This window comes from Dermacentor albipictus, unplaced genomic scaffold (genome assembly GCF_038994185.2).
Source record: "Dermacentor albipictus isolate Rhodes 1998 colony unplaced genomic scaffold, USDA_Dalb.pri_finalv2 scaffold_11, whole genome shotgun sequence".
Lineage (NCBI taxonomy): Eukaryota > Metazoa > Arthropoda > Arachnida > Ixodida > Ixodidae > Dermacentor > Dermacentor albipictus.
In genome coordinates this window covers 8,390,612-8,408,580 of record NW_027225565.1, presented here as the reverse complement: position 1 = coordinate 8,408,580, position 17,969 = coordinate 8,390,612, and the positions used below count along the sequence as shown (strand labels likewise).

The window sequence follows — 17,969 nt, the reverse complement described above, 5'->3', positions numbered from 1 at the left end:
TGGAGCTCGCTCAAGAATGATGTCAGATCAAAACGAAGTCGCAGATAAAGTCCAGTCGTACATTGCTTAACAGAATTGTTGGCAGTGCCACTTTCAAGGTATCTACATGTACTCAACTGCTGTAGTCTAATTTTCTTATAATTAGAAACCTTCTTTGTAAACCTGCAGGATTTGAAGAGCACATTCTGTGGTTGTACAGTAAAACTCCGTTAATTTGGATTTCACGGGACCGGAGAAAATGTTCAAATTAACTGAATGTCAAATTAGCGAGGTTTCGACAATAATAACTCAAGAAATGCCTAAAACATCAACATAACTGGTTACTGTTGCTTGTTGCGCATGAGAAATTTGCGTGGAAAGCACAATTTTAGTTCTTGTAGGTGGTGCAGTCCGCGCAGACTGTCGGGAGAAATGACACAGATGTCCTCCAAAACTTTAAGGGCGTCATCAGCCTCTTTACCAGTATGGCACGGCACTTCACACGCATCCATGACGGGTGCATTTTCTCTATCAGAGTCGGGCTCTTTGTCGCCTAGTACATCCAGTATCCCATCGTCGTTGAGGCGACCGGCAACGGCAACGTCACTATCAATGTGGATGTATTCGTCCAGCGGAACATCCGGAGGCAGAAGTCTGTCGAAGCAACTGCCATTTTCCTCGGCATTTTGGTTAACATCCGCATCCCCGTCTTCGAAAGAATCACCGTCACAGACAAAGCCGCTGTGTCAGGAGCAGTTCGCAATTACTGGAAGCGGCGTGTGGCTTCACACATGCGCCACCGTGTGCACATTTGCCACCATGTGCAGTGAGCAGAGTTACATCATATTTTTTCTTTGCCTCCATACAGAGCAACATGTGCTCAAGCACTTTTCTGTATCAGCCTTTCACATACTGAAGGGGGCCACTCAAACGCAGCTTTGCATCGCGTGAATCGGCAATCCATCTTAACAGCGCTTCAAGTTTCGGGTACGCTGCCATTCGCAGTTTCTTCCTGTTGTCAGCGAACTTGTCGCTGTCGTACGCCTGAAGAATCTCTGCTTCATTTTTCACATATGTGCTGAGCGCACTTCTCTTCACGTTGAATTTATTCATTATGACCTGCCTAGGCAACTCTGCCTTCATGGCTTTCATTATTTCTACTTTCGCTGCCAAATCCTTTACCTGCTTCGGTGGGACACGAGAGCACATGGTGGCACTGCTTGCGCGGTGCGGCTAGGCATGGCAACGAAGTGGCGGGTACACGCACGATGTCAAGAAAAAAACAAAGTATAAACGGAAAAAGGAAAGCACGAAACAAAATTTAACACACACAGACAAAAAAGTTCCGCTGTCCTTGCACATGCACCTGACGCAAACCGATAAACACGATAAAAACGACAACAACAAAAAAACTGCACAACTCTGCAACCACACAACTGCACAAGCAAAAGACAATGTCGGAAATGGTGGACAGCAATACAAAGAAAAAACATGTATGTATAGATTAGGGGTGCTAGCATAGACTGATAGCTACCATCCCGATAACCAGAGCGATGCAGAGGTAGTGTCAAGCGCCAAAAGCGACTGCAAAGCCAGAGGTACGTGATTACCGCCATGTTTTTTGAGACGTAGGTTTATCTATTATGTAGCAATAAAATAAACGTGGCGGCCTTGAGGTATTTCCGGCCTTTTGGCACTCCCAGCGCATGCAAGCATAGGCTTTGAGATCGGCGCATGCTACTCGGAGACGCCATCACTGGCGGTGTGATTTGAACCCCCCCTAGTGCCACCTGATCCTATATGCCTCATGCACCTCTAAGCTCCAGGAACTGTCCGAATTAACAGGAGTTTCGTGCCATAGGGTTGTGTACATGTTTGAGGGGAGCAGACGGTGCGTACGAATTAACTGAATTTCCGAATTAACGGGGGCCAAATTAACAAGGTTTTACTGTAATTTAATCAGTTTTCTCATGGCTCATAGCAAAGTTATGCAGGAGAAATTGTGCACATTAGAAGTGACCTGGTCTTGTTGACGTGCCCTAGTTCAGCTAACTTAATTTTTCTTGCTCACTTGAAGCGCTTCAAAGATGCAGCGTTTCTTGCAAGCCAAATATAAAGGCAAGTCAAGGAGCAGATTTATACCACGACATACACACAGGGAGCGCCGTTTTATTAAAAAATATGAAACTAGTTTACTCATTTTTAGCATATATTCTTTGTTTTTGTGCATAAAGCCAGCTCCACTATATTTATTGAATATTTCTGTTAAAAGTGAGACAATATCTGGTATATGTATGCCTGTTGAACACTGCGCTAAAGGTGCTTGTTGCGCCAGAGCAGACTTTTGCCTGTGCTAAGACCTGCACCAGACGGTCAAATGGCTCTTCCACTAGTGCTTTGGCCATGGTGTGCACATTTGGCTGCGCAACTTGTTTTTACCATTTCTGTCCAGTTGTAGCAAGGAATAAACTACAAACATTGAGCTGTGCTTATATAAAGTGGCTCCAATTTGCTTCTAAGTGCAGTGTACCGATACAGATGACCACTCTGTTGAAGGCACTAGTATGTTTGGCGTGATATTCAGTGTGGCGCATTCAGTAGGCAATGGCAAAAGTGTAGTTTTCTTCCTGCCTCATGATGCTTAGAGCCAATGAATTATTTGTGCATATGCATTGAGCCAGGGATTGAATTATTATTATGATGAAATGTCGCATGGCTGAGTCCACAAAATATAGATACCGTAGTTATTTTATTGCTCTGTAATTTTCAGAATACACGCAAGGGATTGTCCTACCATGTTGGTTTGTTTTCAGTGCAATCTCCAGCACCTACAAATAAAAAAAAGTAAATTTCAGACATTTATGGACAGTTTACCATAACCTGTGAGTGAAGGAAATATTGTAGACTGCCTTTTTATTTGTTTTTTTAAATTGTTTTTACCTCACTCTAGGTTGGCCAACTCATGCACATTTTCTGATAACAGTTGCTATCCTGCGGACTGCCTCCTTCTTTTAATAACATTAGGCAATGGAATGCTTATCTTTCTCCTTGCTTATCCTAAACAGCTTCATGAATCAAGGAGTGTGCTGAACTGGGCTGGTTGGTACATCATTAGGACTGGCACAAACAGCGCTTAAGCGGGACGAAGTGGGGACAACAAACAGGTCCTAGTCTCTCGTCCTCACATTTGTCCCGTGCAAGCGCTCTTTGCTCCTGTCCTAATCGTGAAGCAGGTTGCAGGTAGAGAACAACCTGGTTTCTTCTTGTGAGGGTGCTTTGGACCCTGTCAAGTAAAAGTCCAACTGACTTCTACCCCCCCCCCCCCTCTGGGTCACCTTTGGATTTCGTGTTTCAGAGACCGAGAGCAGAGGCTGGCTAGGGCACAAGCTCAGCGGGAGCGACGTGAAGCTGAGCGGCGGGAGCAAGAGCAGTTGCGACAACGGGAAGCTCAGCAAAAGGAGCTCGAGAGGTTAAAGCTACGGACTGCATTTCATCAGCTCAAGCAGAGCGAGTGCGTGTTATATTTGTCATGAATGAGAGCTGCCTTGAATTTGACCAAAAGTAGAGCATGTCTATCTTTCAGAGGCACCAAAGGCCATGTTCTCAGTGTATCGCTTTCGGAAGTGTCACTTTCACTGTACATTGATTGGATAAGCTGGGAGATTACTTATGAAGCATCATGCTGGACTTTCTGTTATGTAAAATTCAAAGTATCCCTAACATTGATCAGCCAAGAGTACGGCCCCTGTCCATAAGCCCTCGATATGCGGAAACTGCAAAGGGGCCAAAATATTTTGCTGGCAATCCGTAGTTGCCATGCTGTTAAAAGGTTCACATGTTGCTAGTTCCTATTGTATTAATCCAAAAGTTAGTCTTTCAGTGTCATAAAATAATGGGAGATTAGCATGAGCTTCATTGGAATGCTGCAGACGAACGGAAACAAAGCCATACTGCCTAATATTAAAGCAGTATGGAAAGTCCTAGACTTTGAAACCATAGTAGGAATACCAACTAGTCTCGGATCACTATAAACTATTTACAATAGCTTTATATGAAAAAGTTTTAGTTTTGTTTCTTATGAGGTGTTCCCCTCACAGTTTTCTGCTTTAGGGCACTCCATTGTGCTACTTCTCTTGTATTTGCTCAAATATACAGCATCACTTTAATAAAATCTGACATCTGAGGTGTATGTGTCGTAACATCATGATGGAGGAGATAATCATATTGGAGTGTGATGTCGCAAAGTTTTGGCACACGCTCCAGCTCGCTTGGTCATGCTGCTGCATCAGATGCTTGACAAGTTGTAGCTCACCAGATCACCGAGCAAGCTGGAGTAAGTACCCAGAAACGTCACACTGTTCTCTTACCATGTGACTGCCTACTGTGTCATGACACAAGCACCTCCTGGGAAACAAAACCAAAACTGGTTGATAGAAAAGGTATTGTAGAAAATATTTAAAGTGCTCTAAGGCTTGTCAGTATTTTTTCAAAGGTTACAAGGTCGAGGATCATCATTTAAAGCAGATATAAGAAGTCTAAACTATCATGTCAGCAATCCTTTAAATAATCCATAATTATCTGGAGCCAGGTACTAAGCTGATGTGGTGGCACGAAGCCTCTCTAGGCCAGTGCTTCGATTTTGGCAGTCTTATCGGTGCTGCAGGTATTTGGGAATCGTAACTTGCATGGTTAAGTGTTTTGTTGCAAACTTGAGAACCTCATTCCCTTATAGAAACCTTGTTGTTTTTTATTGCTTACCAGGCGCAGCCTAAATATTGATACGTTAGCGGCTGCTACAAAGAGTAAAGCAGAATCTCCTCTGGTCTCTGCATCCAAGAAGCCAACTCCCGTAAGTTATGTTTCAATACTTTTCCTCGTTTTTTCCGTTGTCTGCGTATATTAACAATATCAAGAAATTTGTGCATGTAATTAAGTACATAAAAAGTTGTGTTGAACAGGAACACGCAAGTGCTGTCAAGTAAAAAGCACAACCTTGACCAAGAAAAGTGTGCTTGAAGGGAACACTAGTCAGTTTAGACTGACAAGACCGTAGCTCTATATTTATTGATTTAATGGCAATTGGTTGTTTATCAGAAGAAAAGAAAAAACATGGATGGCTCGGAAATTTATGACAATGAATGTATATAAAGCACAATAAACAAAGCCACAAGAACGTCTGAATCCACAAGCATGAAGATCGGGCAAATCCGTGTACTTTCCATCATTCCCATGGTTGCTGAATTATTGCAGTGCAAGAGCTCCCTCTAGTAATTATTGCAAGAAACTCTATGCTAGCATACAACACCAAAATGTATGGCCTCATGGCAAGCTGGTGCGAGAACTTTTCTTGTTTCATTTCTTGTTTTTGCGCAATTTTTTTAGCCTTGCTATGTCTCCTCTCAATATAAGAGTGGGTTTTTTGTTATCGTAAAAGGGTAATTTACTAACACAGCTGAAATAATTTTTATATATTTCATATAATAGCCAGGTTTCGAAAACGATGTGGCGTTGAGCTGCTTGGTGATCTTCAGAAATGTCCATTTACACTCGGCATGCCTATTTCTGTAGGTTGCAGGTTTACTTCCAGTGAAACACTGTCATCGAGCCACTGATTTCATCAATAACATCTACAATTAAACCTCTGCATCACAGTCAGTAAAATTGGCAATTTATTTCGTTATATTGAAATTTCATTTCATTGAAATTTGATGTTCTATGCAAATAAAAACAGTGACCAATGGATCTTTCTTACACAGAAGGGGTCGCAAAACTTTCCACATTGGGAAATTGGAAAAATTAAATTTTAATTAGAGGCAGATTATGCTTTTTTAATTTGACAGCCGGCTATGAAAAATACAGTTTCACGCCATGTCGACGATATCTTCACTTCAGCGGTACGAGGCGAGGCCAGCCACACTTTTGCATCCACTCCGCCTCTGCAGCTGACAGTACCACCCGTAGTGAAACGACGCTATCATAAAAGGGCTGGCAGCGGGGAGCAAATGCTTTGTCTGCCTCTTGCTTCAACATGTATCTGAAAGTCAATATTACGCAACCTTCATTACTAAACGCGCAGAAAGAAGCACACATGATGACTTGCCTTCTCGGCAGATCCCCCCTTCCTTTGCTCGCGCAGGAAGACTGCGCTTATCAAGCCACCACCTTTCTTGGCTTGCCCTCACATGCTTTCACTTGTACCAAAAGCATACGGCGTGTGGGGCACAATAAGATATTATCGCACTTGGACTTTATATGGAACATGATGCTGCTCCGCTTTGGTGGACACTCATAGTCACATGGCATGCGATTTGCGAGGTGCGTTTGCAAGCAGCCACTTGTAATCCAGTCATTTGACCATCGGCGTCCATGGAAGTTTCCATTTATTGTCTTGGTATTCCTTCACGGCACTAGTGAAATTTCATTATATAGATAGCGTGTAAACACGCTTTGTTATATTGGTGTTCTAAATACGTGGTGTTCCATGGACAAGACGTTACAAAATGTTATTTAGTACATTGTTATATCAAGAATTTTGTTATTTGAAGTTCACTATATTGAGGTTTAACTATTACAAAAACACATAACAATATTAATTAGGCAGCTTCTTCACTTTCAAGCAAAGTACACTTACGAGTTTGTCGGCATAATCTCGAGATATTCTTCTTGCTAGCTGTCGTGGGCTGATTCATTTTGACCTTGCCTAGGTAATCCTTCTCACTAGGTAATCATTATATAAGAACAAAAATGTTGATGCCTAATTTGTGTATGCACAGTCTCGACTATACATTATGAATGCATAGCTGCTCCTCCAGTTATGTCCTGTAATTCTAATTTCATACTTGATAAAAAATACTTATATCTAAAGTTAGCATTACCCCGCCTTTCCCTCCCCAGGGGTTTAGCAGCTATGGCGTTCTGCTGTTAAGCACAAGGCCATGGGTGCAACTCACGGCCATGGCAGCGAGATTCCGACGCGGGTGGGATGCAAAAATGCTTGTGCAGGGCTTCTACCAGCTGGGAAAACTGTGAAAACCGGGAATTCTCAGGGATTTTGACTAGTCTGGAAAAACTCATGGAAAACTCAGGCAATTTGCACTTCTATCAGGGAAAATCGGCTGTAATTTTTATTGAAAGGGAACGAAAGTGGTAGTAATGCTGGCCTGAGTAACAGAGGAATTGTAACAAATGGTCTTTGATGCCGCGTCGTCAGCTGGAGGAGTTGCCAGAGCACACTCAACAAGCGACTTTCCGGACACCAGATAATTCGGATGGCTTCGGGGCACTACTGCGTACCCCATAGGGTCAATGTATAAGAACGTCTGAAATTTAGGACACAAGAACCCTTCGCCGTCTGATTTTCCGGACTTTTTGCCGTGACCGCAGGTCCGAAACGGCATTCATTAAAACCACCGCTGCCGTCACTTTGATAACCTTGCCGCCTCGAACCGGCGCACTTGCACGCAGATGCGCTGGCAGCCGCTGGCAGATGCGCTGGCAATGCTAGGCCTAGCTGCTTCGAGGTTCGGTATTACTCTTCTGGCCGTTCTGTGCCGCGATTTTCATTGAATGAATTCGCCGCTGTCAGTAATGGCACCGACACTGCCTTTGTGTTCATTGCGATTGGCTTCGAAGTTCGAAAAGCACGATGCATTGCATAATGCCGGTTCCTGAAAGTCAGCTTCACCTCATTACTGCACTGTTACGCTGTGAAGCATAAGAAGTGTAGGAAGGGGCAACTGTCACGGTACACAATATGTATTCCTTAATTATACACGCATGCACCCGCCATTTTCTGTCACAGTACGAGCACCGATACGCCTAATAAGTGTGCTGGCAGGCCTTCAGAGCTTTTTCGGGCGTGCCTGTGGTGATTTGAGCCTTTCAGGGCTGTAAAAGAGATGCATTACTTTTTTCGGATGTTTTCTTGGCCCCTATGGAGTCCGAAAAATCGGACGCTGACTGTAACTGTCCAAGAGAATGTTCCAAATAGTCCGTGTGACGAACACGCAGCCGAAGGAGAACAAGAAGACAAGGGACCTATGCATTCAGGAATGAACGGGATAGGAAGCATGCAGCCGCTTTTTTGGAGGAGCTTGCACTCTAAAAGTAAAGCGTTGGCTGACACCGAGATGCAGGCGCCCCTCATCCAAGCAAAAAAAAAAAAATCTTTAGAACAGTGAAACGCAACACTGAGGCATTGTGTGCAGGCTGAGAGTATGTCAGGAGGGTTGAGATTGACTTACCAGCTGCTGCGAGAGAATCTCACTTGTGACAAAGTTCGGGCCTCATACCAATTAGCTTGCTATCAGTTGCTAGAAATAGCTCATATTCGAAAATATTCCCTATGCATCTCTTCTTATTCGTACTTGAGAATGTTTGACTCAATTTGTAATAGGTTTTACTATTTCTTTCGAAGATATTTTATTCGTTGTGCATTTTACTAACACCTCCCTTCTGTTTTCTTTTTGAATAAAGTAAACGCTGTTCCTTACTATTAAAGCTGGATTAAGGTGTTTTTTTATTTTTTGATATGCTCACTAAGAGCGACACCATTGGACTGCATGATGTAGGGAGTCCGTCTTATCATAAAACAAAGTTCTGTGTCACTCAGCAAATATTGCAAAGGTACTCCGGGAAAACCTGGAAAACTCGGGGAATTTGGAAATGTCAACTTGGTAGAAACGGTGTTGTGTGCCGTCCTTTGGGCACACTTCACCCCTCAACAGGTCTGGCAATCTTAAGCTGACAAGCGCAGAGCATACATTGCGCGAACGATTGTATCTGCAAAGTATTACATCGCTACGCGCCATGGAAATATCTGAAATTTCAAACCGAACGTCATTTTTCCTTCTCCTTGTGGCCGCCGCACTCCAAGCCGGACAGTGATGTAGTCGTGCCCCTGCGCCTATGTAGTCGTGTCCGCAGTGTGACGTCGCTCGTGGTGACAGGTGACGTCAAGAATTATTCAAGACATCTGTTATCTGTGCGATCTGTTTCTTGAATTGACGAATTGAAGTTCAGAGAAATAATAAAACACACAAACGGAGTGTCTGCGTATTTTTTTGTTTTACTTCGCACCAAAGCAAGACAGATGCACTTCCGCTTCGTCTGCTTGTTCCCACGATCGTGTGGTCACGTGCGCAGGTACCGAAACTGTGCCATTTTCTACCATGTTCCAGTGTGTGATCACGCTCTGCGAGAGAGAGAGAGAGAGAGAGAGAGAGAGAGAGAGAGAATGAAGAGGAAAGGCAGGGAGGTTAACCAGAACGCTCTGCGATCTGCTCAGTATTCGTGTAGCACTGAAATATACCGTTACTCATGTTTCCTTGTGCACAGTGCGCAAAATTTTGTGCTGCACGAACGAGACAACAGCTCTCGCACAGCACAGTCAGTGGAAATGCGTAGTGCAGGGGAAAAAAAAGTAGGAAAAGACAAAAGAAGGCGGGACCTGTAACGTATGCATCACGCGATCCTCGAGGTCTGGTATGGGAGAATGCTGGGAAGGAATTTCGCTTGCGAAGGCTACACAGGGCGAGTGAAGAGAGCGTCTTGCTTGGCAGCGGAGCCCTCCTGCTGAAATCATGGGTTCGCAGCACTGAAATAGTTCTATCTTGGCTATTAATGAGCCGATTTGAAAATATTTTTGGCAGAGCGCTTCCTAGAAGACACGTAACAACTTCCAGCGTATAACCAAAATTTGCTGTGGGGCCTGGTGAAGGGCCCGTTAAAAGATGTGCAACGAAGCCGACTTTAAGAAACACCGAGTTACTGTATTGTGCAACGCCTGCTAGACCTTCCCCCCCCCCCTTCTTTTTCTTTTTGATATCGGGTGTACATTATATTTCTAATTTGTTTAAGAGTGTTTGATTTGGGGACATGAAAAAATCAAGCAAATACCGCAAAATGAATCAGCAGTGTGTTTTCACGATTTTTCTGCATCATTTTATTCGAGCTGCCGGTTAATTCAATCAATTTAGTTGTTCCTCTTACAGTCGATGTAATGCAAATCAACTGCGTTTAGTTATTTTTCTTTGTTGCATGCATTAACAGGAGGTCTCGCACTCAAGTCTTCTGACTGTGAGATCTTTTTCTGCATTTAGGTCTTCTTTGAAACATATATTCCCGGTCTATGAGAGTAAAAATTTAATAGAACATTTTTCTGGTGCAGTTGAGCATAAGCAAGCCTCCGAAGATGGCCAGGAATGCTTGCGCTGATGCAGTGGCCGCAAGGGTGAGTAGTGTCTTATGTTATCGGCATGGGGCATTTCTAGTACAAAGAAACATTGGCATGTGGTAAGGTGCTAACTTGGGCTCGATTGTACATATCTGACGAAAACGAATATGAACGCTGGACAACGGAACATGACTGAGACAGATGAAGCGCGTCTGTCAGTCACGTCCCGATGTCCAGCGTTGTTATTCGTTTTCTTCAGATTTGCATGTGGCTTTTACAGCTCCGCCAGTGGAGGGCTTGCATTATTGCTTATTGCTTTTTTGTTGTTGTTCCCTCTTGTGTAACTTGTACCAAAAGGCAGTGGGTATGCTGTAAATTCTGCTGAAGGGCTCGCCCTGAGTACAGCAGTGGGGCTTATCGGTGAGTGGAACTCATTCGAGCAACACAGTCGAACCTACTTATTGCGGTATATTGGTTATAATGACCACATTTCAGTGCACTTGCAATTGTCTGAGCCTGCCTATTGAAAACGCTTCCAGGTATGACGAACATATTTTAAATCGGCGTACTGTTACAACAAATGCTTCGAACCCGGTCATGGTAAAGAGAGGGCAATTGCTAAGTAAGCACCGCAAAGTACATGAAGCAAGCACACACCGCATCGTGTGGGTCATGTAGTGGCACTTGCACCGATGCAATAACGGATGCCATGATGGCGTCACTCTCGTTTTCGCACTGTTGTCCCCGCAGTACCACATGCATTACGCCTGTTTCAGCAATTTGAAATTGCCATCTGTGTCCTTCCATCATGGGAACAATGGCTGCTCAAACGTTGCTGTCGACATGGCCTGAGTCGGAAAGAACACTGCACCACTTGCTGCCGCCACCCTATGTTGCAAAGGATCGGCTAATACTACGACGCTGTTATCAGGAGATCACAATTCGGCTGCGCTTTGTTTACTCATTGCAGATTGCTGATAATGGCTCGCGGTGACATTCTACCTTTGAAACGATGAATTTTTTCACCCGAAGTGACATAGATAACGTAATCTTATAGCTCTTGTGTCGCTTATACGCAGTCGTAATGCCAAAACCATGATGTCCAAGACCTTCACAGAATGGCGGCATGCCAACAGTAGTTTCTGAGTATTTGCACTTCCAGCCAACTAAAACGCTTTGATGTCTTGTGCAGAATACAGTCATGTCCTGCTGGTAGTGAAATATATCGCAAGCTTTCAAATAAAAAAATGGCAGCTGTGCTTGCAATTTCAAAATGACAGGTTATGGGAACCGGCTGCCATTTTGAAAGAGCTATACAACGCCGCATTCCGTTCTTTAGGTGGATGTTTCTAACGGAAGTTTGCTACTAAGTATGGGAATGCAGCAGGAACAAAATTGACACTGAAAATCTGGTTTTCGGACCAAAGCACTGCGCTGCTGAATCATAACTGCTGACGCCAGCTTCAGTGTGGTTGATTTTCTAGCATTTCTAAAGGCAAGTGCGTATATAATGAACTTCTAATATAACGACCACTTTATGCAGAGCTGTCGAGTTCATTATAAACGGGTTCGTCTGTACTGATCCTGCAGCATTATTTTGAGCAAGAGTAACGGCAGTTGTGTAACAGCACAAGCAAAATTAAAACCTTATGAATGTAATACCTGGATGTTCAAAATGTGTGAAACATGTGTAGCCTGTCATGAAGTAACAAAATATAAAGAAATGAGAGATGGAGCGGGCACGGGGTTATGGTTATTGTATATGTAGCCTGCTGAAAGTACAATTTTGTTCCATTGTGTTTCAACTACATTGTTGCACTACATTTACTTTTGCTCTTCCCTTTTTGTCTTGTGCAATTTTACAGCTCATCTTCGGTCAGCCGAGTACGAGCCTTTCGCAGAAGGCGAAACTGAACAGCCTTCAGCAGCAGGCAATGCCAAACAGGTGAGAAAACAGTTCACCAGTTAGTTATCGCATTTCGTAAGGTTTTGTATCGGATGGCAACACAGCTTGCTTTATTTGTTCCTGACAAACCAAGCTAATAGTGCCTATTGGCTAACCTGTGCAAAATGTATCCGCACATTTTTTGAACCACCACAAACGAATATAAGCACTGCTGCGCCTACTTCCATCTCACTGCTGAAGGAGCCAGTCGAGCTTCGAAACGTCCTTGTTTTCAAAATAAATTTTGGTTGTAATTTTGTCAATTTTTAATTCGTGTGAAGGCTTAATGTGCGCTAGCTCTAGTAACTAAAGCTACGGCTGCTGGCCTTCATAGGCATGAAGGCTATATAGAACCCGCTCTCGCTGCACGCAACTACTCGTGACATCAGCACCTCTCCAGGGGAGCTGACGTGTTCAAGAAATGGAATTGGCGACCTTTACATGTTCTCAATAGACTGCACTTCTTGGGCCAGATATACTCTACATAAAAAAAGTTGTAGCACAGTAGAGAAAAGAAGACCAAAGAGAAAAGGGGTAGGGGGGGTGGTGGGGGGTGGGGGGTGGAATGAAACATCCACTCCTCCTGTACAGGTTTACTAAAATAATGGCAACCATTTTTTGTTAAGGCTTGGCTCAGAGTCAGCTTCTGTGTATAATTTTTGTGTTTCCTTGTGTTTTCTTTCTTTTATGTCCGACAAGCTCTGTGAAGCACTTTTTAGCATTTACAATGATGGAGTTACAATGAAGACTGAAGTACAGTGGTCTTGCATGGGGAATTCCTCTCGTAAAGGGACATTAAAGGAAAATATCAAGGTAGATACCTTATCTCTGTAGAAATCTATCTTAATTTTCTGTGTGCCAATGTAAGACTTTGTTGCATAGCAAATTGCCCCCGAATGTCCCACTGCTGCCACTTGATTTAAATCACCTGCAGCAAGACTGAGGACATTACATAATCTCCAAGTCACCTTTCTCACCTGCTCTTTCAACTGCTCTTGCAACTTGCATCAGTGGCATTCCTTAAACTGCTTACCTCAGCACATTCTGCCTCCCGTTTGCCTCATCCTCCTCCTCTCGCTGAACGCAGTCAAGTATAAATCCCATGCAAGCGATCTTGCACACAACAGCGACAAGCGACACGATGGAGATGGCCGTCGCGTTCGCTCGTCGCCTACAAGTTGTACCCCATGCGAGCGATGACTTCGAGCGACGTCTCCCCAGTGTTGCTGGTATGAGGGCAGCAATATAGGCGCCGAAACTAGCGTGACACGTGCTTTATTAACTTAAGTTGATGTGTTTTACTGTAAAAAGCAGCATAAAATATTTCTGAAAGTCTTGCAGTAGGTTCTTATCCTTGCACATATAAAAATTCAATCACTTGCTCGTTCCATGCGACAATCGGAAGTACTGGAGTTATGTGCATACAGTTCCGGCTTCACGCTATTGGCTAGTAGTTCATAGCACTTCCGGGCGACGAGGGACGAATTCTAGATTTGCAGAACTGAGCCAACGCGCGACAAGACCGAGCGATCTGTTCATGCGACGGCCCCATTCGTCGCTCAAAGCCGTTGCTCGTCGCGGTCGCACACAAAGTTGCTCCTTCTGGGTGGTGTCGTCAAAATAACACCTCTTCCTCTTCACTACCACTCTCTCTCTCTCTCTCTGCTGCTCACCCTTTGATTGTACGTATCTTGCAGCTTGCCAGCAATGCCAGCCACACAGAATGCTTGCATCACGAGAGATGTAGCATAGTTCATGCCAGATGGCAGCACTCCAATATTGTTTTTAATTCATTAATTATTTTATTTCATTTTTTTTAATTTTTCGCGCTTACTAAACTTGTTCTCGCTACAAATGACGAATTCGTTATTGCAGAAGCCTAATTTTTCAATCTAGCTCGACCTAGTATTTTTCTTTAGTGTCCCTTTAAGAACACCTTTTATTATTTATTTAGACATGCGTAACAAGAGTGAGGAGGGAAACAAACATTGAAAAAGTAGGAATGCAAAACGGCAAGGTGAAACACGAAAATGAGTTATATGCATTATGACAGCAAAGCATCAATCAGTACATCTCTTATAAAACAAACAAAAGAAACCAAGTATGCAAACAGAAATGGAGAAAACTGCGAGTTGGGTGAGTTGGTGAAAGTTCATTTTTAAGGTGGTGCCGCAGAAAGAAACCCAGACACTAATAGACACGAAACACAGGTTCCATGTTTTGTCTGTTTTTTTCTGTAGTGCCATTTTCAAAATAAAAGGACATTACATTAACAATTGCCAATTTTCTCAATAAATGTGGTCGATGAAAAGAAGTAAGTGGCACTAGGTAAGGAGTTTCAAATGTAGACAGAACAAGAAAAGAAACTGTATTCGAAAATTTTGTGGGATAGAAAAGAGTGACAGTAAGGTCATAATGGGCAATGAGTAGATGAACGGTTAGCGAAAGTTATGTTCTTGCCTCCACAGTCACATGGGGGCATGGTTGGGCAAAGGGTGGGTAAAGTACAATATATTCACTTTGGCATTTGCACATGTATCATGGGACTGAAGCACATTCTTAAGGCCAGAAAGAAAAGTCTTTCTGGGCAGGGACATATTCACTATGCTGCAAAACATAATGCAGAACACAAACAGCTAGGTAGTACATACGTGTTACCGGAAATCCAAATCACACAAAACTTCCACAATGGGAGAACATGAACAGTAATTTGCACTTAGTAAGAAATTAAACTGCATACATGCTTGCTTGCTCTCTTGTGCAATAGTGCCAGTAGCCTTGGCATCCATGGCAGGAGTGTTAAAGGTACATGAAAAAGTGCAAAGTTGATACAAGTTGTCAGCTCAATGTGAGAAGTACCATCAAAAAGCTCAAGAATAAAAAAGCAAGCAGACTGCAACAAGTATGACAAAAGGTTGCATTCACATAAGGCGCTTCACCTAACTAGTGAAAAATAGGAAACAAAATCGGAAACCTGATATAAAGACCCTTACATATGGCATATGGCATACATAAAACTTGGTGTAGGACAAACCAAGATGTAAAAGATAAGCAGCGTGATATCATCAGCAATCTCGAAGATATAGTCAAAGCAGCAGAAGAATTCTATACTGACCTTTACAGTACCCAGACGACTCTGGAGCGCTCTATTCAAAATAATAATGAACAGTATACAGGAACTCCTTGTATAACTAAAGATGAGGTCAGAAAAGCCTTGCAAGGCTTTAAACGGGGAGAAGCGGCAAGAGAGGATGGAATAACAGTCTATTTAATCAAAGATGGAGGAGACACAATGCTAGGAAAACTGGCGGCTCTCTATACGAAGTGTCTATCGATTGCAAGGGTCCCACAAAACTGGAAGAATGCAAACATTATACTAATCCACAAAAAGGGCGACGTTAAATAACTAAAAAATTACAGGCCCATTAGCTTGCTCCCAGTATTATATAAAATATTTACCAAAATAATCTCCAATAGAATAAGGACAACATTGGAATTTAGTCAACCAAGGGAGCAGACTGGCTTCAGGAAAGGTTACTCTACAATGGATCACATCCATGTCATTAACCAGGTTATCAAGAAATCCGCAGAGTACAATAAACCTCTCTATATGGCTTTCATAGATTACGAAAACGTATTTGATTCAGTAGAGATACCAGCAGTCATAGAGGCATTGCGTAATGGAGTACAGACCGCTTATGTAAATACCCTAGAAAATGTCTACAGAGATTCCACAGCCACCTTAATTCTACACAAGAAAAGTCGAAAGATACCTTTAAAGAAAGGGGTCAGACAAGGAGACACAATCTCTCCAATGCTATTCACTGCGTGCTTAGAAATATTCAAGCTATTAAACTGGGAAGGCTTAGGAGTAAAGATCGACGGCAAATACCTCGACAACCTTTGGTTTGTCGAAGACATTGTTCTATTCAGCAACAATGCAGACGAGTTACAAATGATTCAGGACCTTAACAGGGAGAGTGTAAGAGTGGGACTGAAGATTAATATGCAGAAGACAAAAATAATGATAAATAACCTGGCAAGGGAACAAGAGTTCAAGATCGCAAGTCAGCCTCTAGAGTCTGTGGAGGAGTACGTTTACCTGGGTAAACTAATCACAGGGAAGCCGGACCGTGAGAAGGAAATTCACAGAAGAATAAAAATGGGTTGGATCGCGTACGGCAGACATAGTGAGCTCCTGAATGGGAGCTTAACGTTATCATTGAAAAGGCAGGTGTACAATCGATGCATTTTACCGGTGCTGACATACGGCGCAGACTTGGCAGCAGACAAAGAAGCTTGAGAACAAGTTAAGGCCCGTGCAAAGAGCGATGGAGCGAAGAATGCTAGACATAACTTTAAGAGGCGGAAAGAGAGCAGTTTGGATCAGAGAGCAAACGGGCATAGACGATATTCTAATAGACATTAAGAAAAAAAAAATGACGCTGGGCAGGTCATGTAATGTGCAGACTGGATAACCATTGGACCATTAGGGTAACAGAATGGGTACCAAGAGAAGGGAAGCGCAGTAGAGGACGGCAGAAGACTAGATGGAGTGATGCAATTAGGAAATTTGCGGGTGCTATTTGGAGTCAGTTGGTGCAGCACAAGGGTAATTAGAGATCGCAGGGAAAGGCCTTCGTCCTGCAGGGGACATGAATGGGCTAATGATTATAATACTGATGATGATGATGATAGTGTTTAATTGAAATGTTTCAACAAAGCCTTGTTTAATGTAGATTCCAACAAGTGTGTTCGATCTGCCATCTTTTTTCTTGTACCCTACAGCAACATGTAAGATGTCTCCATTTTCCTTGTTTATTCTAGCCTTCCACAGTCACTAAGAAGCCAGGCAAGCTTTCTGCCCTCCCCTGAGGAGCCTCAGGCAGCGTCTGACTCGCAGTCCAACACAGCCCTTGTTGAAAACACACCAGAGAAGGCATGTGCTGCTCTGAACGTCACCGTAACACTGTCTTCGGAGCACAAGCCTGCAGCGGCCCTCAAAGAGACATTCACCGTGCCTTCCACCGATCACCTTGAGGCCAGTGTCACAAAAACACCATCTGCAGCAAACTCCACGTTTGTAAGGACCAGTGGCCCTCCAAGGTCGAGCGGGTATGATAGCATCTGTGTACTTTCATTGGCATGCTCACTTGCCTCTATAATGTTACACAAGTGAGCTATTTGGAGCCACATGTGTAGTTTCACACATTTGTAGACTTTGTAGACATGTTCGTAGACCAAAATAAATACAGTAAAACTCAGTCGTAAAATCCGGGAAAAAATTCGAGATAAGTGGAGTTTCGAGTTAAGCAAAATGACGAAAATTTGCTGCAATTGAAGTCTGTGTGGCCCATCTGCAACGCCAGAGCGTCAGCCTTCTCCATCATCATTTGTGTTGTCACGAGGAGGTTGGCTGCGCTGACATTCTGGAGCCACAACAAGAGTGCTGCTTCGACGTCCGGGAAATTCGAGAGCCGAATCCGCTTCCGCTTGCTGGAAAAGCTTTGCTCGAAGCCATCCAAGACCTTCTGCCGATTTTTTAGATCTTTTAGTGCGCTCGAAAGCGTTGAGGAGGGGATGTTGAATTCTTTGGCTATGCTTGTTTTGGACCTTCCTGCTTTCTCCACTTCCTCCACTTCCGTGATTGGTCATGAGATCAGGGACTAGACTGGCAGCCAGAAGCCAAGATTGGGTCTGTGGGCTACATGCTGGCAACTACCGTGAATGTTTTTCGTTTGTTTTGTACGCTTAATGGGCGGACAGCAAAATCTCATGTGTAGGCAGAAAGCTACAAACTTAATTCGCGCTAAGAGCCTAATCTGACAGCGTTCGCGACTACATTCGAACTTTGCGACTATAGGCGATGCA

General features: G+C 43.4%; 1 protein-coding gene across 3 annotated transcripts in view; it reads left to right on the top strand.

Annotated features, from left to right (window-relative positions):
- Positions 1–17,969, top strand: part of LOC139051313 (inner centromere protein B-like) — a 73,966-nt gene that overhangs the window by 43,321 nt on the left and 12,676 nt on the right. For all 3 annotated transcript variants that reach the window (XM_070528320.1, XM_070528319.1, XM_070528318.1), the window contains 5 exons: positions 3,335–3,490; positions 4,741–4,828; positions 10,148–10,210; positions 12,019–12,098; positions 16,926–17,213. In XM_070528320.1, the coding sequence (XP_070384421.1) occupies positions 3,335–3,490; positions 4,741–4,828; positions 10,148–10,210; positions 12,019–12,098; positions 16,926–17,213 (675 nt within the window). The remainder of the gene's footprint in view (positions 1–3,334; positions 3,491–4,740; positions 4,829–10,147; positions 10,211–12,018; positions 12,099–16,925; positions 17,214–17,969) is intronic.